Genomic DNA, 20,155 nt, shown 5'->3' on the forward strand with positions numbered 1-20,155 from the left:
AGACATTGGACCATGTTTGGAAAGACCTCCCTGATTATAAAAGGAACAATCTTGGCAACAAATCATTCGAAGAGTAGACATCATGAGAAAATGAAGCAAAAGTAGTTGAACAAAGTTGGTATATACACTCTACGTGCAAACTGTGACCTTTTTAGATACATTTGTAAACACAATGAAAAAGTATGTTTTTAAAAGTACTCACTCTTTCCTTGTTTCATGATCCTTAGAATACATGTTTTGCATTCTGTGTTACTTTTTACTTTTTTCATGTTTCAGGCATTTGTGCATTTTGTCAGTTATTCTTTTGACTGCTTAATTTATTACAACGAAGCATTTGAAGTTGTTTGAATTAGTTCAACTGGATTAATGGATTTTTCTTCAGGTCATTGTGAAGCCTTTGAACTTCTACCCCTGTTAAAGCAAAATTTAAAAAAAATGCTATAGCTGTAAAATTTATATCATATTAAGGTGATCTGTGGAAAAGTGGTTTAAAAGAAGAATATCACATGGGAATCTAAAAAAATAAAACATGTATCATTAATTTCCTATTGTTTATGTATGAAAAAACTTAGGGTCTTGGACCCCCTGGGGGGCCCTAAAAAATCTCAGGTTGAGCACAAGACTTTGTCTTCTTTGAGGGTGTCAAAATAACATCTGTCAAAATTAACTAAAATTATAATAAAACACATATTTAATATTTTCTTCAAAGGTCTTTGGAAGGAAAAACCTTTGTAGATCTTTTACCTTCAGGTTTTAATCTGAAACCGTCTAAGTTGATGTCAATTTTTGACAGTAATCGATACAAGCAGGAGGTCTCTAAGGGGAAAAAAGTTGAAACCACTGAAGTAAAGCACCAGAGACAGGGATTTATTTTGTAGAGTTACATCCTCATACTTCCCCTAAAATTATAATGTTCAATCATTTTACACACCAAAGAGTCAGAGGAGGAGGGAGATGGAGAGATATTTATTAGCCCATTGTTGCTTGTTGATAATCTTAAGCTAATGTCCGTATAAATTTGACTTTTTAATGTTTTTTTAAGTATGCATTTAATTACCTGACCTGCTGCATGAATCTTTCTTTTTCTTTTATAGCATTTTAAATATCTACCTCATTACCTGACTCTCTGTTTTCATTTCTCACCTGCTCAAACAGCATCATGACTTATTGTCTGAGTCTAAATCATTACCTGAGCTGCTGCATTAACTCCTCTCCCTCTTTAATCACATTGAGTGTGGCCTCCAGCGTGGCCGTCTGCTGCTGCTGAAACTGCTGGATCAGACTCTGAACAGCATCTACTGAATCACAGCAAACGTCGTCTAACAGCTGCTTCTGGAGCTCCTCCATCCACGACCACAGCTGGACACAAACATTGGCAAAGAAAAAGAGGATATGGGCACATTAGGGTATGTAAAATCAATCAACTGGTACAACATATGCTTGCTGAATCTTTAAATATTAGAAACAGAACAGTGGACCTATTGGGAAACTGTATGACATATCAGAGGAAAAATTTAATCATTTAATTAAGTATTTGCAGGAGGATATGTCAGATTTAGTTCCTCTTGGAATCTTTCAGCTGTCCTACCTCCTTGGTGTGAGTGTGGAAGGACACAGACATGTCAAGCAGAAGTTTCCTGTGTTCGACTCGGCGGACGAAGTCCTGGATTCGGACCTCCAGGTGTCTGGCGGCCTTGTAGATTTCCTCTGGGTCGCACTCTCCGGTCTGAGCCAGCTGCTCGGCTGCTTCCAACAGCTTGTCTGCATTAGTGTAAGTGTTCTGAAAAAAAGGAAATGGAAGAAACACATCAATGTGAACATCTATACTGTTTTACTGTTCGACCATGGGCAGGCCTGGTGCAAACAATAGTGCCGCTCTCAGGGTAGGCTAATTCTGCAAGCCCTTCATGGCAACATAGCATAGCAAAGTGCTTTAAAAGTCACTCATATTGTAGTCTGCAAAAGTAAGCATGTAGGTGTATTGCAGTTTCACAAACGTAAAAACAACAGCTCAATGCACATTCTAATAACCTGCAGAAAATTACTATGGGCGGAGCATAACAGCATCAGTTCATATCGGAATTTTTTTTTTTTCTTTCTTTTTTAAAATTCAATCACAGCATCAGTAAAATAATACTTGGTCATATCATGGCTATTAGTATATTGATCTCTTACTGTATATCTGACTCCATGTCATCAGATTTATGCTTAATAGCCTGGTCTAATCAGGCCAACGGCAGACATACACAGATACAGAAAATGCTTAAAAATGTTGATCCCAGTTTCTGTAAATAAGCAATTTTAGTGTTCCTGTTCCTCCCTCTGCTTTCTCCCGCTCAAAGACACAAATCCCATCTGAGTGTAAAAATGTAAAGCCCTCCGTATTCACCAGGAGCATACAATGGATTAGTGCTGCTTTATTCTGGTACGTATGAGAGATTATCACTGGAATACTTCACTTCAATAACATTACATCTGAAATATTTTGGATTGACTTGGGGGGGGGTTGCATTATGATCCCAATTATTAAAGAATAAGAGTTAGGGTATTTAGATGAAAGCTTACAGTGGGGGCATTTCACATGGTGGAGGGATTAGTCAGAAGATGGAGATTATTTTATACCAGAGATTATTACTTTTTTGCAGCATGACTGGTTTCTCTTCATGGTGAGGATTAAAGCTAAGAGATGACAGAGAGGGAGAGCCATCCTGATCAGTTGAATATAAAGACTGAAACATCGTCTTAGGACATGAATGAATGAATGAATGAATGAATGGGTTAAAGGGGGAAAAAGAGGTTAAAATTTGGCAAAAAGTTTGCTTAAAATAGCAAAAATTGGTAAAATAGTGCAGAAATTGGCAAAAATGCTTCAAAACTGATGAAAAGTGGCAATTGATAGTGGCAAAAGGGGCAGGAAAGGTGGTTAAAAGGGGTTAAAATGGCACATTTTCAACATCAACCTAACAATATTTCAACACACTTTCCAGCTCTAGAATTAAGTGACTGTTAGTCGGGCTGCTAGCACTAATGCTACTGATCCAACACACATGCAGTGCAACTATCAATAAATCACAGCTGGGGAAGGCCCATTCTCTAGGTCTGTCAGAGGCCCGGCCAAGATAGACCTCCTGCAGTCATACACTTAGACTGAGATTGAGCCGTAGCTTCCCACTCCAGAGCAGCGTCTGCAGACGTATCATTCCAGCAAACAACACAGCCCAGATGGCATCTACATGCAAATATCAATGGTCTCTTCCCTCTAGCTTCACCATGGCTAACATTTACTAGAGACATCCAACAATCACAACACAACACAACAACAACTTTGAAACCACCCACAAACATCTTGTAATTAGGGACTGGAATCTGGGACATTTTCCAAAAGATCTGATCAACTGGAGTTGAATGCCTCAGTGTTTTCTACTCTTTTCAGTGTTATCATGCCAGACTGTTTTCTACCATTTACACATGAAACAAAACTTGACAATGTATGGATTTACAATGCTGAAATATCGCAAGAAAAACGTCATTGTGGTGAGAGAAAATGGTCCGAATGTGTTTTTTATGGTACATTAAGGTCTTTGCACACTAAGTTATGTTTTTTTAACCGAATATCCACACATTTAAAAAAGGAATGATGATCCTTTGTTGTGTCAATTTTGTTTTGCACACTGACTCAGAAACTTTACCCCATCAAAAAATTTTTCTCTAAAAAAGGTTGAATATTTTTGCATTTTTCCCCTTATCCATCCAAGTTAATAGGGGACTGTCCGTTTAGAGCAGTAGCTCCAGCTCTCTTTGTCTCTCTACCTCGCACTGAAACCTCACTTGTATTATGCCCATATATTACATGTATGTCAACCGCTGATTATGATGAAGACCAAAATTTGTACTCACAGCCAAATAACAAAGAGGCTGAATTGAAAACATACGCTCTATCACTCCATGTTGGCACAGTGCTGTGACATTAAAGCTTGTGCAAATACTAAGGGTGTAACGATCCATCGCTGTATATCCATGCATTGATTGGTTGATTAATCATCCAATCAGATTGATAGAAAGTCAAAACATGGATCCACACCATTACCTCAAAGCAATGTTCTTATTGTGAAATCAGTGTAACAGTGTAAAGTCTGAAATCATGACTTCAACTAAGGCTAAGGCTAAAATCACAGACTGTATAATAGCATGGATAACAAGACAGCTCCCAAAGACTAAAACCAAAACTACTGACTGGATGCAGCATTCATAGCTTCCAGTCACATGGCCAGCACGGAGGCCTGAAGGGCAAAAAGAGTTTAGGATGGTGACAGGTATCACCGGCCACTTCATAGCTGCAGCACTGGACATTAAAATTCTCCATCTCTTCAAAGCAATACATGTTTAAATCACCTTAAAAGCATGGAAAATTTAATATATTAATTTGAACTGGAAGTTCTTGCCACTTTAGACCTTCATACAGCACCCAAGACACATTTAAAACAGTGAATAAAGCTAAAAACTGAAGGGGGCATCGCTTCAGTGATGTTTACCTACCATACTTCGGATATAGTGACAGATCCATCCACTTAAAACACTGCTAGGGTAAAATTCTACATAACTTGCAGAGGACCACCAAGAACACTCCTATAACTGTCTGATAAGACTTTACCAAATATCTAAAAATATTTAGCATCCATGCTGGGATGGCCTTTCTAGCACAGCTCAGACAGTTTAAAAACCCTCTCAGGAGAAATTAGCATTGAACACATTGAGAAGAAGTTTTAATGAGAGTAAATGGAATCTGGTTTCCATTAAGTCTTTTTCTGTTTGATGTTTGCCTGCTGCTAACAGTTAATGTTATTAAAATGATAAAAAGGACATCAAATGGCATGTAAACACTTTAATTAAAATGGATATTCATGTACGTGCTACACATGAGGCATAAACAGAACAGACCTTCTTTGCTTCACCTAAGGAAAGGACTTAATGCAAAATATCTGAGCATGTGTTTGAGTGTGCATGTGCTAACTCTGGGTAAACATGCTGACTTTATTCATCACTTGGCATGTAATTTAAATTAGCACTAAATTTATTAATGTTATGTATAATGCTAAGGGGAAGGTTTTACCAGCAAAACACCACAAACTGCAAAGCAACGAGGGAGAGAGAGAGAGACCCAAATAATACCAATCCAGTGCAGGTTATGAAGGTTAATCCTAATCCAGAGTGTAAACAGCAGATTATACTACTACACACTCTTTATAGGATTAACTCACACTCTTTTATAGGATTGTGAGTTTAATGAAATGCAACTGAGTATTAAAAAAGAAATAATTTATCATTGGCTGTAGAAATTATTAGACATCTCTACAACTAATATTTGATTCAAGAGGACAGAGTGGACAACGGATTACAAAGTAATGGTGGTATGCTTGAACCACTTTGAAAAAGCTTCTTTGAAAGACAATTTAAGAAAAAATGAATTGCAAACTCATCAGAAAACCAGTGAGGCCTAAAGATGCATAATATAGAGAGATGATATTTGTCAAAGATAAGGACAAAAACAACTGATAGAAATAAAAACGTAATATCAGAAAACAGTGGTTCTTAGGGTCTTATTTTTTGTGATATAATCTGAGAAATGAAAAGATAAAAATACAAATAAGGAAAAAGGCAAAGAAAAAATGGAGGACAAGAAAAATTAGTACATATAAGGGTGATTCATTTTGCTTTGAAAACATATCGAATGTTATGGATCTGTTTGTGCTCATGACATTAAACCAGCAGAAGAGAAAGTATTTGAGAATCCCAATCCTACAAATACTGTTTGACCTTTACAAGTTTATTTAGTCTCCACAGCAATGTTTCAAAAAACCTACACATAAAACATCTGTTCTCTATCCAGGCATTCACTTTACTCCTAAACAAATCATTTCAGACAACCGACAACCTCAATAAAGACCAACATCAAACACTTTTACTAAGCTTCATCCTCTTCAAAGTCAGGCAAAGATACTATTTCATATGAACCAATATTTCTATTAAGGTTGTTAGACTTCCTTACTGGGTCTTATTTTACTGCTGATGTCGTACTTGTGTATGCTTCTGCTGCAAAACTAATTTCACTTCCTGGGACAATAAAGAGAATCTGAATCTGGATGTGAAGACTTTCATTCCTCCCCTGGAAGGCTCTTCAGCTCTAAAACTGAGTGGGGCCAGCCTTTGTCGACTATTAGTATGCTAATAATCTGTGTAGTCATGTAAGAGTCGTTGACCTAGTTACCAATCACAAACATTCAGCACTCCAGTCCCACAACCCATAGTTCCTTGGACTTTGGAGAGTGCTACTGAAATGAAGCTTAGTAGAAGTTCAAGCAGGAAGACTGCTTCATTTTCATTCATCCTTACTTTCATTAACAATCACTGACCCACGTGTCTCCCTTTCCTTGCTCTGGCAATCAGCTGGTAAGGACGTCTGCTCCCTTAAGTTCTGAGCTGATCCCATTCTGCAACGACCTCTCTCGATCCAATCAGCCTGCTGCTGTTACACTTGAAATCTGTTCTCTTCTCCTCTGCAGTGAATAACTGCTGTTAGCATTGGCATCGAACTGGGGTATCATCCATCATAATGTTTGGATTGACTAACAAATGCAGCACAATACAGTAAATACAGTGTGCTTGTTTTGCAGTCTTCTCTCTGGGGGTCATCTCTGCCTCCAAGCATCAACACATCAGTTGTGATGACAGGTCTGGTACCACTGTGTAATCTGTTCGTCAAGTCATGGCAGGGATTTGTAGCTCAGTCACCATCCAATCTGACACAGTAAGCATCGTAACAGAGAAAAAGATTATGTAGTCTGACCTCAGCATAAATCAATAACCTATATTGATCTTGAGTTTGTAATAAAAGAGTATATAAAATCAAGTCTAGAGGTTGAGAAAAGTCCCTGAGCTAGGGTGCTGTGGTCATGTTTGCCAAATGCATCCAAAATAATGACCACTTGGAGAAAGACATGTCTCTTTTAATGGTCTAAATCTATCATTCCAGTCAGAAACACTCGTCATACATTTTATTGCAAAATGGTCATTTAGTTTTACTAGGCGGAGATGCTCTGCTAAAAAGAAGCTCCCTGGGTTAATCAGGCAGCGGAGCACATAGCTAGAAACCCCCATAGGGATAGATAAATTTATGACAATGTATACTCAATACAATAAAATGAGTTCGAAAGCAATTCAAACATAGTTGCATGAATATCAATATGATGGTGCAACAAGAGTTATGCTATAAAGGAGGAGGCTGGGGTGGAGGAGGTGAAGCTTTGCCAGCAATAGCAGCAGAAGTGTGGTGCATCAGCATTACTGCAAACAGGGATTATTGAAAGGAACGTCACATTTTGATACACAGCTGTGTTAAAACAAAGAGCTGTGATTGGCTGTGGGAACTGGGAGGTGATAATTGGGAACAGCTGGCTTTAAGTTGATCACGGCAGGGCATATGACTACCGTGCCCTTCATAAACTGAGTTTCATTTACTAAAACATAGTTCCATGTCCTTCATGTTAATCAGCAACTTTTTCCTAACATATATAATGAGCTGGAAGACTGATTTATGTTTTGCTTGGCAATAACTTTGAAGCTATTTTGGTCAATTCTTGGCCATATGTGGATATCAGTTATAATATATACAAGACAAACTTGGTAAAAAGGAACTAAACAGTCAATTCTGATTACCGTATTTTCCGGAGAAGTCGCTCTGGAGTATAAGTCGCATCAGTCAAAAAATGTGTCATGAAGAGAAAAAACATACAAGTCGCACTGGACTATAAGTCGCATTTATCTAGAAATTGACACACCGTTGTCCATGCTCTGATAGAAAGGCGGTTGCATTGCGTGAAGCGGTAACACCAAGAAGGCCCGCCTGCAAAGTCATTTATATTCCTCTCCTTGGCAACTACCAGGGCGTGGTTGTCACAAGCCTAGAGCGCCCTCTCGTGGCTGTAGACGGTAATGTTTACTCCTTGTGCATGTCAGTCAGTATGAATTAACATTTAAAAACATGTTAAATTATATATATTTTGATATATTAGTCACCCCTGACTATAAGTCACAGGATCAGCCAAACTTTGAAAAAAAGTACAACTTATAGTCTGGAAAATACGGTAAATTGAAACATTAAACAGGCCTAACTGGCAGTTTTGTACTAATAAACCCAAAAGGTTTACAACAATGCCCTGCGATTGACCAGCGACCAGTCCAGTTCGTACACCACCTCTCGCCCAATGACAGCTATGATAGGTTTCAGCTCCCCGGGAACCCCAACGGGATAAGCAGTATAGAAAATGGATGGACGGATGGTTTACAACAACTTAGCTTGAAGCTCAAAAACACATCTGACCCTGTCACAACCACTGCCTCTCTAATTTTAAATATTGGCAGAAGAGTTTTGCTGTTATTTTATTTTACATTGAGAGCTTGTCCCTTCAGTTTGTTTTCATCTCTTGGATAAAAAATGTACAGTTTTTACATTTCTTACATGATGGACCACAGAGCTGAAATGCAGGAATGGATAACATCTTCTGCAGATCTTTCAGGAAAAGCTTGTGACCATACATGGATATGTAGACCCACGTCTTTATGGTTTTGAAAATTTGGGATTAATCAAGGCTGGATTACTTACAGATGTTTGACAGGATAAAAAGAAGTACTAACTTCAAAATGTGCACAGGAGGAGGGGATCTTTTCTACTTTATGTTGCTATAAGAGCACGGACATGGATTCAATCTGAGCTTCATAAGTATGCATGCAGAAATTAAGATACAGAAGAGTGAAGGGTGTTTTTTGTGCAGTTCAAAAGTTTAAGTGTTTCTCTTCAGTGTTGGCAAACACCTTTAGGATGCTTTTTTCCTACAGGGTGGAGAAAGAAAATAACAAGAAATAAAACAAGAAAAGGAAAATTTTTCTTTCTTTTTAATGCATAATGAGATTTAAAGGTTTAATTAAACGACTGCTGCTCGGTTATCAGCTCCAGTTTTGGGTTCAAAAGTTTAAACTTTAAACAAAATGATTTTTGTCCAAACTCATTTTTTCTCTCATTTTGAAGTCTTGCTGTAGTGAAGTGTCTGAGGTGTAATGCGGAGAAGCTGTCTCATAAACCTCTAGGGGAATTTTGGTGAAGAAGAAGGTGAAGAGAAAGAAAGAAACAGAGGTAGGAACGGATCAAGAATAAAGATGAGGAAATGTTAGACTTCAATCTGATTATATTCAGCATGCTAGATCTCTTTCACTCATAAAAAGGATACAAATTTGGGCTGTGATGATACTTTCACTTAGGAAGGAAACATTTTTAACCTAAATATAAAATTTAAGGGCTCAAAAATTGGAGGGCCTGTGTCCATAGTCAATGCTTTTGTGCTTGCAATTCCCACAGCTTCTAACCTTATACACCATATAAAGGTGGTGTTAAAAATAATCATTTCCAAGATGCATTGTGATGCAGATGTGAACAATTCTGCATTGATGCAGAGGCAGCTCATAATCAGTGCAGAAAGATGCTGCACGTGTATTTTCCTCCTGCAGCTGGACGTACCATAAATACTCAAATAATCTGTTCCCCTGCCAAACAGACTGCTTTCAATGCATTGCAAAATTAGTCTGTTTTAAATGGTGCAGGTTTTTCCTGTCTTTGCAGTAGCACTAGTCATAAGTGATGCTACTTAACCAACCAACTCCTTTGTTAAGAATCTGCTGGCACGTCAACCTGGAAATACTTCAAAGTCTGCAGAATGCAGTCTGCTAACAGAAACAGCGATAGTGAAAAGAGGTATTTCTTAATCAAGGATGGACAGACTTTAATGATCATTATGTTTGTTATCCTCACCAGCAGTTCAGAGGGATATTTCAGTATTTTTTAGGTTGAGTCATATGGGGTACTTGGAAATAGTAGTGTCATTAGCCTCCAGGGATTTCAGAGAGTGTTGCCCCTTTAAGAAGAACTCGCTGGTCATACCGTCAGGTAAGCTTAGCTATACAGTGTAATAGATGAGTACAGTTCCTCCATATAGTTTAGAGGGTTTCAGTAAAAACCAAGAAACAATGCTGGCTCAGTGTGCGCTCAATGAAAAATGTTGGGAATTTTTTTTCCACTCAGAAAGTCTCCATGTTTGGCTCTATATTGCAATGCAATATTTGGCTACATATTCTTCCCCCTAAGTGTATCTGAACAATTGTGTGGGTGTGTGTGCTTCGGCAGAGGAAACATCAAGAAGCTACGCTAAAACAACATTTACATTAATTTCAACTCTAGTGATGATGACATGCTGCTTACTGTGAAATCGAGTGGATATTTTTATGATCTGGAGTACACAGATGAACTTCTACAGATGGAGACTCAATGTGAGGGAAGACAGAGGAGAGAAACAAAAGTGAAAGCTGAAGGGCAAGTTACCTGGTGGTGTAGGTGTGGAAAATGTGAGCCCATGCCCAAGAGCATGTAGGGTTGGGTATCATTTGGTTTTTTTACGCTGCCAGTGCCAAATCAATACTTTTAAAAGGTGCATGTACCTTAAGGATGTCTGAATTTAAATGTTTTAAGAGTTAGAAGCTGAACAAAAAGCTGTCTTTGCATAGTGAATGATTCAGAAATAAGATGCTAAATTAACTTTCAAGTAAAGGAAACAGGTGCAACTTCTTCACATAACATATTTCCTTTGGAGTGACAGGGATCAGGTTGAATTGGTGAGGTACTAAAATAAAGTACTGAAATCTGTCTTGTATTTCTGATTTTGATACTCATCCCTGCAAACATGGAGAGCTACTGTTGTCATTAGTGTTGCTTACAGTATCAACACTTCTTCAGGATATGTCTGATTGAGGACAGTGGCACACAGATGCCTGCAGCCTACATCACTACCCATCTAGAGTTCCCTGCTGTACTGAATGCTGGTGTTTTATGGACCTTCTTCAACTTTGTGAAGATAAATCAGAGAAATCAACCTGACCATTAAAGCTGAATGTAAATTTTTTCATCCGGTTAAGTTTATAGCTGTCACTTTATTCATCTAATGGTTGATAATTAGACAAGCTACAGTCGGTAGGAAATGTTCATTTTATTAAAACAATGTGTCAACTGTGGAGGAGAAATACTGAGCTGAAATAACTAGTTTTAGTTTATTTGTCAAAGCCCACATGCCTGAATAGCTGATCAGATAAACTAGGGCAGAGGAACATGAAGACAAAGCTTGCAATGTAAAATAGTGCCTAACTAAGAGCCTGTCTGTATGAAAAATAAAACACTTCAAAAAATTTTGATAGAGTACACAATTGAGCCAACATTGTTTTTGGGCTCATTTTTACCTAAAACTCTCTAAATCACACATAAACTGTACCCATCTGTAGCACTGTTATAATGATCAAATGCAGTAATGTCAAACATATACAAGACAAAACACTCACCTGATGACCGGGCATCAAATTACACCAAAATAAATGAACTAAGAGCCAAATATGTTTGATTCAACAGCATCTTAACACAGTGAAACTCTCCCTAACACTGCCAACAATGGTGTGCATCTTGACAGGTCTGGTGCTCTTTCATTTGTTTTAGTTTAAGGCTCAAAGGCTGAAATAAAATGATCAAGATTTGTCTGAGCCCAAATTTCCCTTATCTCTTTAAGGTTCAGGTGTGGTCCAGTTTTAAGTGTAACAATAACAAACTTTCCTACAAGATTCAGGTGATTATTGATGGAGTAGAGGGTTAAGAGAGCGAGGAAGAGGGGTGGAAAATGGCAGAAATACAGACGAGAAATGGTTAAACATGATCAAACATGGTGTAAAACCTGGACCCTTAATCATTAGGGGGATATCAACAAAAAAGGATGCAAATGTACATAGATCTATCGACTCACCTGGGCTACGTCTTCAAAGTCATCGTGTCTCTTCTGCAGGGCCCGAGCTCTGTGAAGAGACTTCCCCACACCGGTGTGTTTGCTGAGGAAAGCCTCACCATGGTTCTCGATCCAGTCCATCACCTAGATGAGAGAGAAGGAATAATCACCTTCACATCATCGCAGAATAAAAGTTCACCTAATGAACCCCCTGCTCCTGGAGCTGACAGTATCCATGCAGATACGCAGAGAAAAATGATCTCAAACCTCATAAATTAAGCATGAAACAGATAAAACCTTCATGATCAGAGTGTGAAAATAGGTCGCAGCAGCTGAGAAGAACAGGAAGTGGAATATTCTGTGTTAATAAACGACTAGGGGCTAAATTTCATCATTGATGTGCTCAGAAGACTGCCAGAAATACTCAGCTGTTCTGTTGTTTCTTTTTTGCGTAGTTGGAGCTCTTCAGGGTCATTAAAATAATTCATAATCTTTATTTAAATGTTTTAACAGCTTTAAGTTCTGTTACCGTACTTAGCTATTCTTTCTGTTGTATTTTTTATTTTGCAAATGTGGAATTTTTCATAGTATATCCACAAAAACATGTAGCTGTATATCTGATAACTTGCATGTTATTGTGTTGGCTATTTTGAAGTTAAGTAAATGTCAAGGAAAGAGTCAAAACTGTGTCAACTCAGCAGCCACTTATCAAAAGACCAGACCACCAGAATCTTATGTTCTATGTTATCACATTTTCAGCTTGCAGTTGGCACAAAAACATATATGAAACTTTGATGTTATTGTAACGGGTTAGAAATTGAAGATACAATTGAGGGTCTTGTAAAAAAGTGTTAAAAAATAATAAATTTAACATCAGATTTTCTGCATATACCCTGTTACAAACTGAGTTTAGATTTAACAGAAACCGATACCAATATATCAACAACTATTTTTTTTGTATTGTACTCCAAGTATCTCTGGTGCAAAGAGAGGCTAAGTCAAACAAGTCAACAGGGCTCACAGTGGGCCCCTTGAGTGTGGGGCAACCTAGACCAGTGTTTATTAATCGTCTCTCTGGGACTTATTGTCTTACCAAGTTTGTTAAATATCAACCCTGTGGTGCACAGTCAAGCTCTAAACATCCTTTTCCTCAGGACAACCAGGGCTTTAAGAATATGTCTGCTGCAGTAATGCCACTTAATAAAATAAAAATTACAGGAATAAACAGAAAGTAAAGTCATGTGTGACACAGTAAACAATATTTACTATTGTTTGTATAAACTTTTCTCCCATCTCTTTTAAAAAATCATTTTGTGACTCAAAGTCTTCAAAATATTCACATTTTTACAAAAAAAGGCCTTGCACTTCTTTGTGTTAGCTTTATTTGTGCCATTATTTAAAGCAGTTCCTGTCTGCAGAGACACAGAGGGCCACACTACAGGCACTCTGTCTCTCTTCTCTTCTCTTCCTTATGAGTTATTCAGGCTGTCTCCTGCATGATGTACGTGTAAAGACATGCGCAGTTTGACAAAGCATGACGCAATGATGGTCAGCCTGCCATTGGTTGTCACAGCCAATCATAATGCATTGTGTGATACAAAATGATGGATAGAACTAAAAAGAAACTAGCGACAGAAACTAGTGATGATCTTAATGTGGAAAATTGGTCACAATACAAGGTTTAAAACAAGTGACAGTTGAGTTGATTTATGCACCAACTGTCTCTTATTAAATAGCCTTGATTATTGTATTGTACCTTATTAGATAATGCTGCTTACTGAAATTGAGTGGCGAGAAAAAATGGTGTGACTGGTGGATTTCTGAATCCACCAGTCACAGTGGCAGGAAGACGACAGAGCTGAAAATAATGCACCCCTAGTTGCTGCGTCTGCTTACATGTGACATATCACAATGATTCTGTGCAACTGGTTGCATGTTTTGTTGTCCAAAGCCCCCTTTTTTCATCATGACTGTGGTCCAGTCAGAGTTTATTTTGATCAGGGAGTGAGAGGAATGAGTAACAGGAACTCTCTCCCATGATTCCCTGCTATCCTCAATGTCTTTGCTTTGATTAAGAGTCCCCTGATGGTGGAATTTATACTGTGTGTTTAAATAAAATATTGAAGAATGATCCAGGGATCACTATTCCTGATGCAGACTGTATCTAAAACCTCCACATCATTCTTTAAAGTCCAGCTCTTTTGGCAATAACTAGTGCAGCAACACTCACTTTGATGCAACACATAAACCATCGCTGCAGTGTTTTTGTGTCTTTAAGTTACAGAGAGCCTTTATGAACAGTGTTGTAACTCATGACATCAGAGCGGTGCAGACGGTCCAGCTGGAGCCACAGAGAGGTCACTAATAGGTCAAAACGTACACAAAGTGAAGCATGCTGACTCCAGCTGCTCTGTGTTTGTTTGAATGTGCAGCTAAAACTGCCAAATAAAACTACACACCTAATATGTACCCTTTCAGGCTTTTACTCCTGCATCTCTCTCTCTTCCTCTCTGGGGTCACATATATCCTGTAGCATTACAGCTCTGGTAGAAACAGGCCTGTTTTCACTGATTTATGGACTCCTCATATGAGCTTTCTCTCTCTCTCTCTCGCACCTTGTCTCACTCTCTGTGAATGTCTCTCACCCCTGGATGTGTCTGTGTCTCTCTCCGGGGTCTTGTACAAAACCAAAGCATGACGAGTTGGGTTGGCATAGCTCTGTTTTCATTGATTTACAACCAACACATATGATCTCCACTTCACTTAGTATTCTTCTCCCTCCCGTTCTTTGTCTTTTATATTTCTCTTAAACGCTCTCTCACACCGTCCCTGGGGCTCAATAGAAATGTTTGCAAGGCGCCGACGCTCTGAGCAGTCATCCTTGAATTAGTAGTCGGCCTGATGCCGTCCGTTTATACGTACACAACATACAGGATGGCTGACTTCAGTGGACCCTTTTTATATTAATTCAATATGCTGTCATGTGCTGACTTAGAGAAACAATTCTATGGTGCAGAAAGAAAGTTAACCACCACTTAGAAGATGCATTTCAGCAGAAAAGATCCAATTTACCGGTCTAAAAAGCTGGAGGATATGCTGACCAGAAAACTTACTGTACAATTTATGGTTTAAATAAGCTCTGTTTTGAGTAAATTGACCAAATGTGGTGCTATATTTTGTTAATAACTAGAACAAAAAGAGATTGACTTCTCTATTGCACTTTCAGTAATGGCTGATGGGTGTTGGAGCATGTTTTGCCAGGACAAACTAAAGAACTAAACTTCAGTATTACAAGAAAAAATGGCAATAAATAACTTAAGAATCAGGGTGACTCCATACTTTTTTGGAATGCCATTAAAACGTATGTAATTTTGGAAGAATGAGTTAAAATGTAAAACTATTATCAAAACTAAGCTCTTTATCAGGCATTTACCAATATCTGAGAGACAATTTAACTTCACAGCAAAAAAAAGACAAGATAAAAAAAAAAGCTTTTTCTCTTTGGTTTTGTAACATCTGTAAAGATTAAAAAGGCATCCCAGATGCTATTTTGATTGATATCCCCTTTATTTGATTGCCAGATGTTTATTTAAGACTAAAGGTTTGAAAAAGTGCAATAAACCGAACAATGAAAAAGGATTTCAATAAGCCAGCCACTTTACGTGCAACAACATCAAAAGCTGTACAGCTAACCCTTTGCTTGCCCTCTGACTGGTCTGCTGACCCACCAATCAGAGAGCACTCTTTCACAGCAACTGCTGTCAAGCCCTACCCTCCTCGGTTACTGATGCTAGATTAGACAAACTCTGTACCAAAGTCATCGACGGCCTGATTTTTGGGTGATTCAAGAGATTATCCTGTCAGATTTTTTTTGTGAAAGAAAGTGTATTAAGTGTATTCTGGAATCGACCGAGAAATTTCAATACAAAAAAAAAGTTACTGAACGTTTTTGGTTTGTGTTGCATCCGTTTTTTAACTCGAATATGATAGGACATGTGGTTTTAGCTCCATCAAATTTCTAAGCTAGAATATCACAGCCATAACTAAATAACATTTAACAGAGCAAAAAACAAAACATTGAAAGTGTCTGAAAACCTCAAAAAGAGGTTAAAATGAAATATATTAGAATATAAGGTCAAAAGAAATGAAGAAAATAAATGATGGTATTTAACAGTTTATATGTTTTTTGTTTTTTTTTTAAGTTAGTCCCAAACTTCCTTACATCATTGTTGTGTCAAAACTAATAAAAACAACTAGCTATTTTTCATAAACAAGAATGGTCAAAAGAAGAGAACAATGGATAACAGTTTTGGGCCCCCATGCCTGTGTTCACCTTGGGCCCCAAAATTGCTAAGACCACCACTGGTTGTCTGTGAAATAATCTGCTAGTACATGGTGAGCTCTCTTGGACATCTTGTTTTACCACAAATAGGAACAAGTCAGAAATCTGTGTCATCTGTCATCATGCGTGGGCTCACTCAAATGTTTATACGTTTTATTTTCCACACGTTATAGAAATGTTGTATAAAAACAATAACAAAGTCAAGCTAGAGATGCTGTACTGACTATGATCACTGTTGCCAGCCTTGTGTCTCTGAGCTTCTCACAGCAATGACAATATTCAGCTCAACATCCTTCTCTCCTGTGTGGTATTGCTTAACAGACTCTCAAAGTAGTCTTTCACATAACAATTCTTTTATTTTGGATATTTGTTGCTCATTTTGCTTTAAGGCACTTAGAATTTAAATTCAACTGTGGGAACGTCGATTGCATAATGTTTCTTCCAGTGATATCCCATCATTTGTTCTTGTTCTGACACTGCTGCTACTATGTTGATTGTTCCATCAGCTGTTGGGTTTTTAAATAAGCTGGAGGCACCACAGCCATTACACATACTGATTGTTGTGGGCTACCAGAGTTGTGTCTCATATCTCACTGCCCATCTATTGTGATGAAACCAATGGGAGTAAACTATTGCATGCATGTATTTTTACATTTGTGTATTTTGTTGCAGACAGCTACCCCTCAGGGTCAATGAAGACTTTCCAAATCCAGATCCAAATGCTTCCAGTGCTGCTTTGTTAAGTATATATGCCACTGATGATACTGCTACTTACAAAATACACTGCTGGGTCTGTGTTTATTGTGGTGATCTTACTGTGGACATGTGATTTACATCCCAAAGAATCACATGATTCTCTTTCCAGATGAAACATACATGAAAGCATTGACATGACCATGACATCTGTATTATACCCTAAAACAGATGGGAACAAGATACAATGACTTCAGTCATACTCTGCTCTCTTATCATTTAAGAAATTGTTTAATATATCTGATGTAGTTACTGATCTCTGCATACAGATGGCTTAAAGTGGACTAAAACTGCAGACATAAAGCATAAAACATCTCTGCAGTTCTTGGATGATGTTGTTGTTTGGCCTTTGTTTCAGCTGTTTTGCATCAGCTCCTCTCCCGTCTATGTTGCCGTACTTTTTCATCATAATTGAGGAGAACAAAGATTCTCAGAGAGAGCACATGTGGACTGAGATTCCAGAGGTTTGGATGATGCCAGTGGTATTTGGTTATCCTTCATTCCTGGTGCATTACTGTCTGACCCACAATTACATTAAAGGAAGTGAAATAATACACAAGATCCTCCTTCCTCCACACTGCTGACATGCACCACTCTGCAGGGTAAAAATAACCTCTATGAAATATAGCTGTTATATTAAATCCTGAGCCCCTGAATATCTTTAAAAGCTGCAGGAATCTGAGCTGACACCTTTCCAAAACCACACACTGTCTGCTCATCTGTGAAAAACGAGCACAGCGACCAGCTCAGAGCTTTTTATCGCAAGAATTTTCACATTACATTTTTTCAGGCGGGTTGAAGAGACAGCAGAGATGAATGGATATGATGTAGTGTTTTAGAGCAAACTTCATTCCTCACACTCATACTGCTGTCTGCCTGCTTGATTACATGCTTACATGTAAGATTACACGTTCTGCTGTGGTTCGACACACTTCTCTGACCTTGTGAATGTTTCATTTTTAAGCTTACGCTGCAATAAAAGTATAAAAATGTGTTTCTGAGATCTTAAAAAGCTGCCATATTGGAGCAGAGTTTGCATCCAAAAGCAACAAAACCTTCTCACTCTTCCACCCGGCATTCTGGACTGTGAGTGTTTTCATTTCACTTCACTGCTGTGTGCTCTGTGCCTCTGTGAGTTTGTGTAATAAGTGTGTTTATGTTTGTGTGCATTTACCTGCTGGACGTCCTGCTGGAACACACACAGCTGCAGCCTCTGGTGCAGTCGGACCTTTCGATGCTGCCAAATATTTTCCAGACGTCGCTGATGGTGGAGAACCTCGTGAACCACATCCAAGATGCAGTGAACCTGTACAACAACGTGTTAACTTAAGGGTTTAGGCTTTCATTGACTTTTACTGGATTTTCATTAGTTCGAAAGTTTTGTCAGTTTGAAAGTGGCCTCTGCTTAAACTGGCTGGCAAAAGAAGCCCAAAACCCTTATGTACAGTGAGACTACTCAAGTTTTTGATACATTCAATAGTTTTGCTTTAAACAACAAAAAAAGTACTTTAAGCTCTCATGTGCAGTGAGTTTGGAGGTCCTATATCAAACAGTTAGTGTAACTAACAAAAAAGTTTTCATTTCATAAAGCTGAAGGAAAAAATGATACCAAGCATGACAATGGTATACATTTTTTTAGTCATTTACATTGTCAAAAAAAGTATTAACAAAATGGCAAAATAGACGGTGGACCTCTAAGGGTTAACCAACATTAAAGCTATATAAAGTGCCAAAAATATGCTGACTATAAACATTCAGTGTTAAACTGACTGGCCCGACATCAGCGATATGCATCTTTCAGCAAAGATAGTAAGGATGTGTGATGGGTCACTCCTGCACAGTCATGAACATGCACAGCATGATAAACATACACATTAAAAACAAATAATGACAATTGAACCTATTGGCAACTAATGTTGTTGGTGGTATAATGTTTTATTTTTACTAAGCTTCATATCAAACCTAAAATTCCTGTATTGTACAAACTGTAATGGGCCATAAAAAAGGATGGCACTCACCGCTTTGGAGTAATTCGCAGTGGCTGTCAGCGAATCAGAATTGCCAGGACTCAGAGGCCTCTGGAGGACGTCCAATAAGGCTTTACCATCCTGACTCACCTGAAAATACAGACAGGTAAGTCACACAGGCTGCATATACACATATATAGTTCATAGAAGTTTATCATTTGATTTTAGATACTATTAAGAGAGTTTTCAGGTTTAGTTTTTCTGCTCATTTTGTTCTATATCATCTCTTTGTTCTCCCTCATCTCTAAAACAAATATATACTTTCTAAACCAGCACTTCAAGGCTTACTGCTAATTTCTAAATTATACACTGAAACACACCACAGAAACCTCGGCGTCACACACAAGCAGTTGTTTTCTCCTGCAAGAAAGCAGCCATATGTGTCTCTTTTTGCAGCAATGTGCTTCTTCACGTTTTGCCTTGGTGCAATTTATCTCTTCGGTAAAATATCCTTGAAATGCCTGAAATGTGCTGCAAAGGGCTTTGTGAATAAGGTTTTCCCTTGTCTCTTTCATACAAGTCTTTCAGTCAGTGAAAATCAAATGAAATGAAACAATAACATAGTCACAGTGATGTGAGTTTGTTCACGTTCTAGTCCTGTAAATTTGCCTTTTATGACATCAACGTCAAGCCCTCTTTTTGTTGCAACACTGCTGCTTTTATTTAATAGGGCACACTTTCAGAGATGCAGGACTGGATTATCATGAAAACACTAAGAAGATTCACAAAGGGGGCAAACTAAAACAGCAGAAATTCTCTGCACTTAAACATCTGTATATATTAAGAAATAATAACTTTGATAAGCGCCACAACCTGAGAAAACCTTAATATTTATAGCTGCTGCAGGATGGGTCTTATTAAGGGAGATGTTGTGCTTGAACATGAATTGCTACTGGAAGTTTAGAAGAACTCAATCTGCACCGTCACACACTTTAAATCTGCGTGAGTTTATCTGTGCAAGACAAAAACACTTTCTAGTCCTGAACGTGTCACTTTTTGCAGCATCCTCCAGAGAAAAACAACAAATCTGCCATAACTCTCAGAGCCAAACCACCTGAGCCTAAGCCTCTGCCCAGAGCTTTATGTGAGTGTATATATGGACTTATCTTTTTTTATAGATAGCATGAATTGAGCTAACACTGCAACAGCCCGTCCAAAGATAAAACCGA

At 38.2% G+C, this 20,155-nt stretch overlaps 1 protein-coding gene across 2 annotated transcripts in view; it reads right to left on the reverse strand.

Moving 5' to 3' along the window:
* The window catches only part of kalrna (kalirin RhoGEF kinase a), a 220,696-nt gene that overhangs the window by 103,278 nt on the left and 97,263 nt on the right, over positions 1–20,155 (reverse strand). For both annotated transcript variants that reach the window (XM_041806652.1, XM_041806651.1), the window contains exons 12-16: positions 18,978–19,076; positions 18,134–18,265; positions 11,886–12,008; positions 1,589–1,780; positions 1,190–1,359 (exon numbers count right to left, since the gene is read on the reverse strand). In XM_041806652.1, coding sequence (XP_041662586.1) covers positions 1,190–1,359; positions 1,589–1,780; positions 11,886–12,008; positions 18,134–18,265; positions 18,978–19,076 — 716 coding nt within the window. The remainder of the gene's footprint in view (positions 1–1,189; positions 1,360–1,588; positions 1,781–11,885; positions 12,009–18,133; positions 18,266–18,977; positions 19,077–20,155) is intronic.

This window comes from Cheilinus undulatus, linkage group 15, assembly GCF_018320785.1.
Source record: "Cheilinus undulatus linkage group 15, ASM1832078v1, whole genome shotgun sequence".
NCBI classification, from domain to species: Eukaryota; Metazoa; Chordata; class Actinopteri; order Labriformes; family Labridae; genus Cheilinus; species Cheilinus undulatus.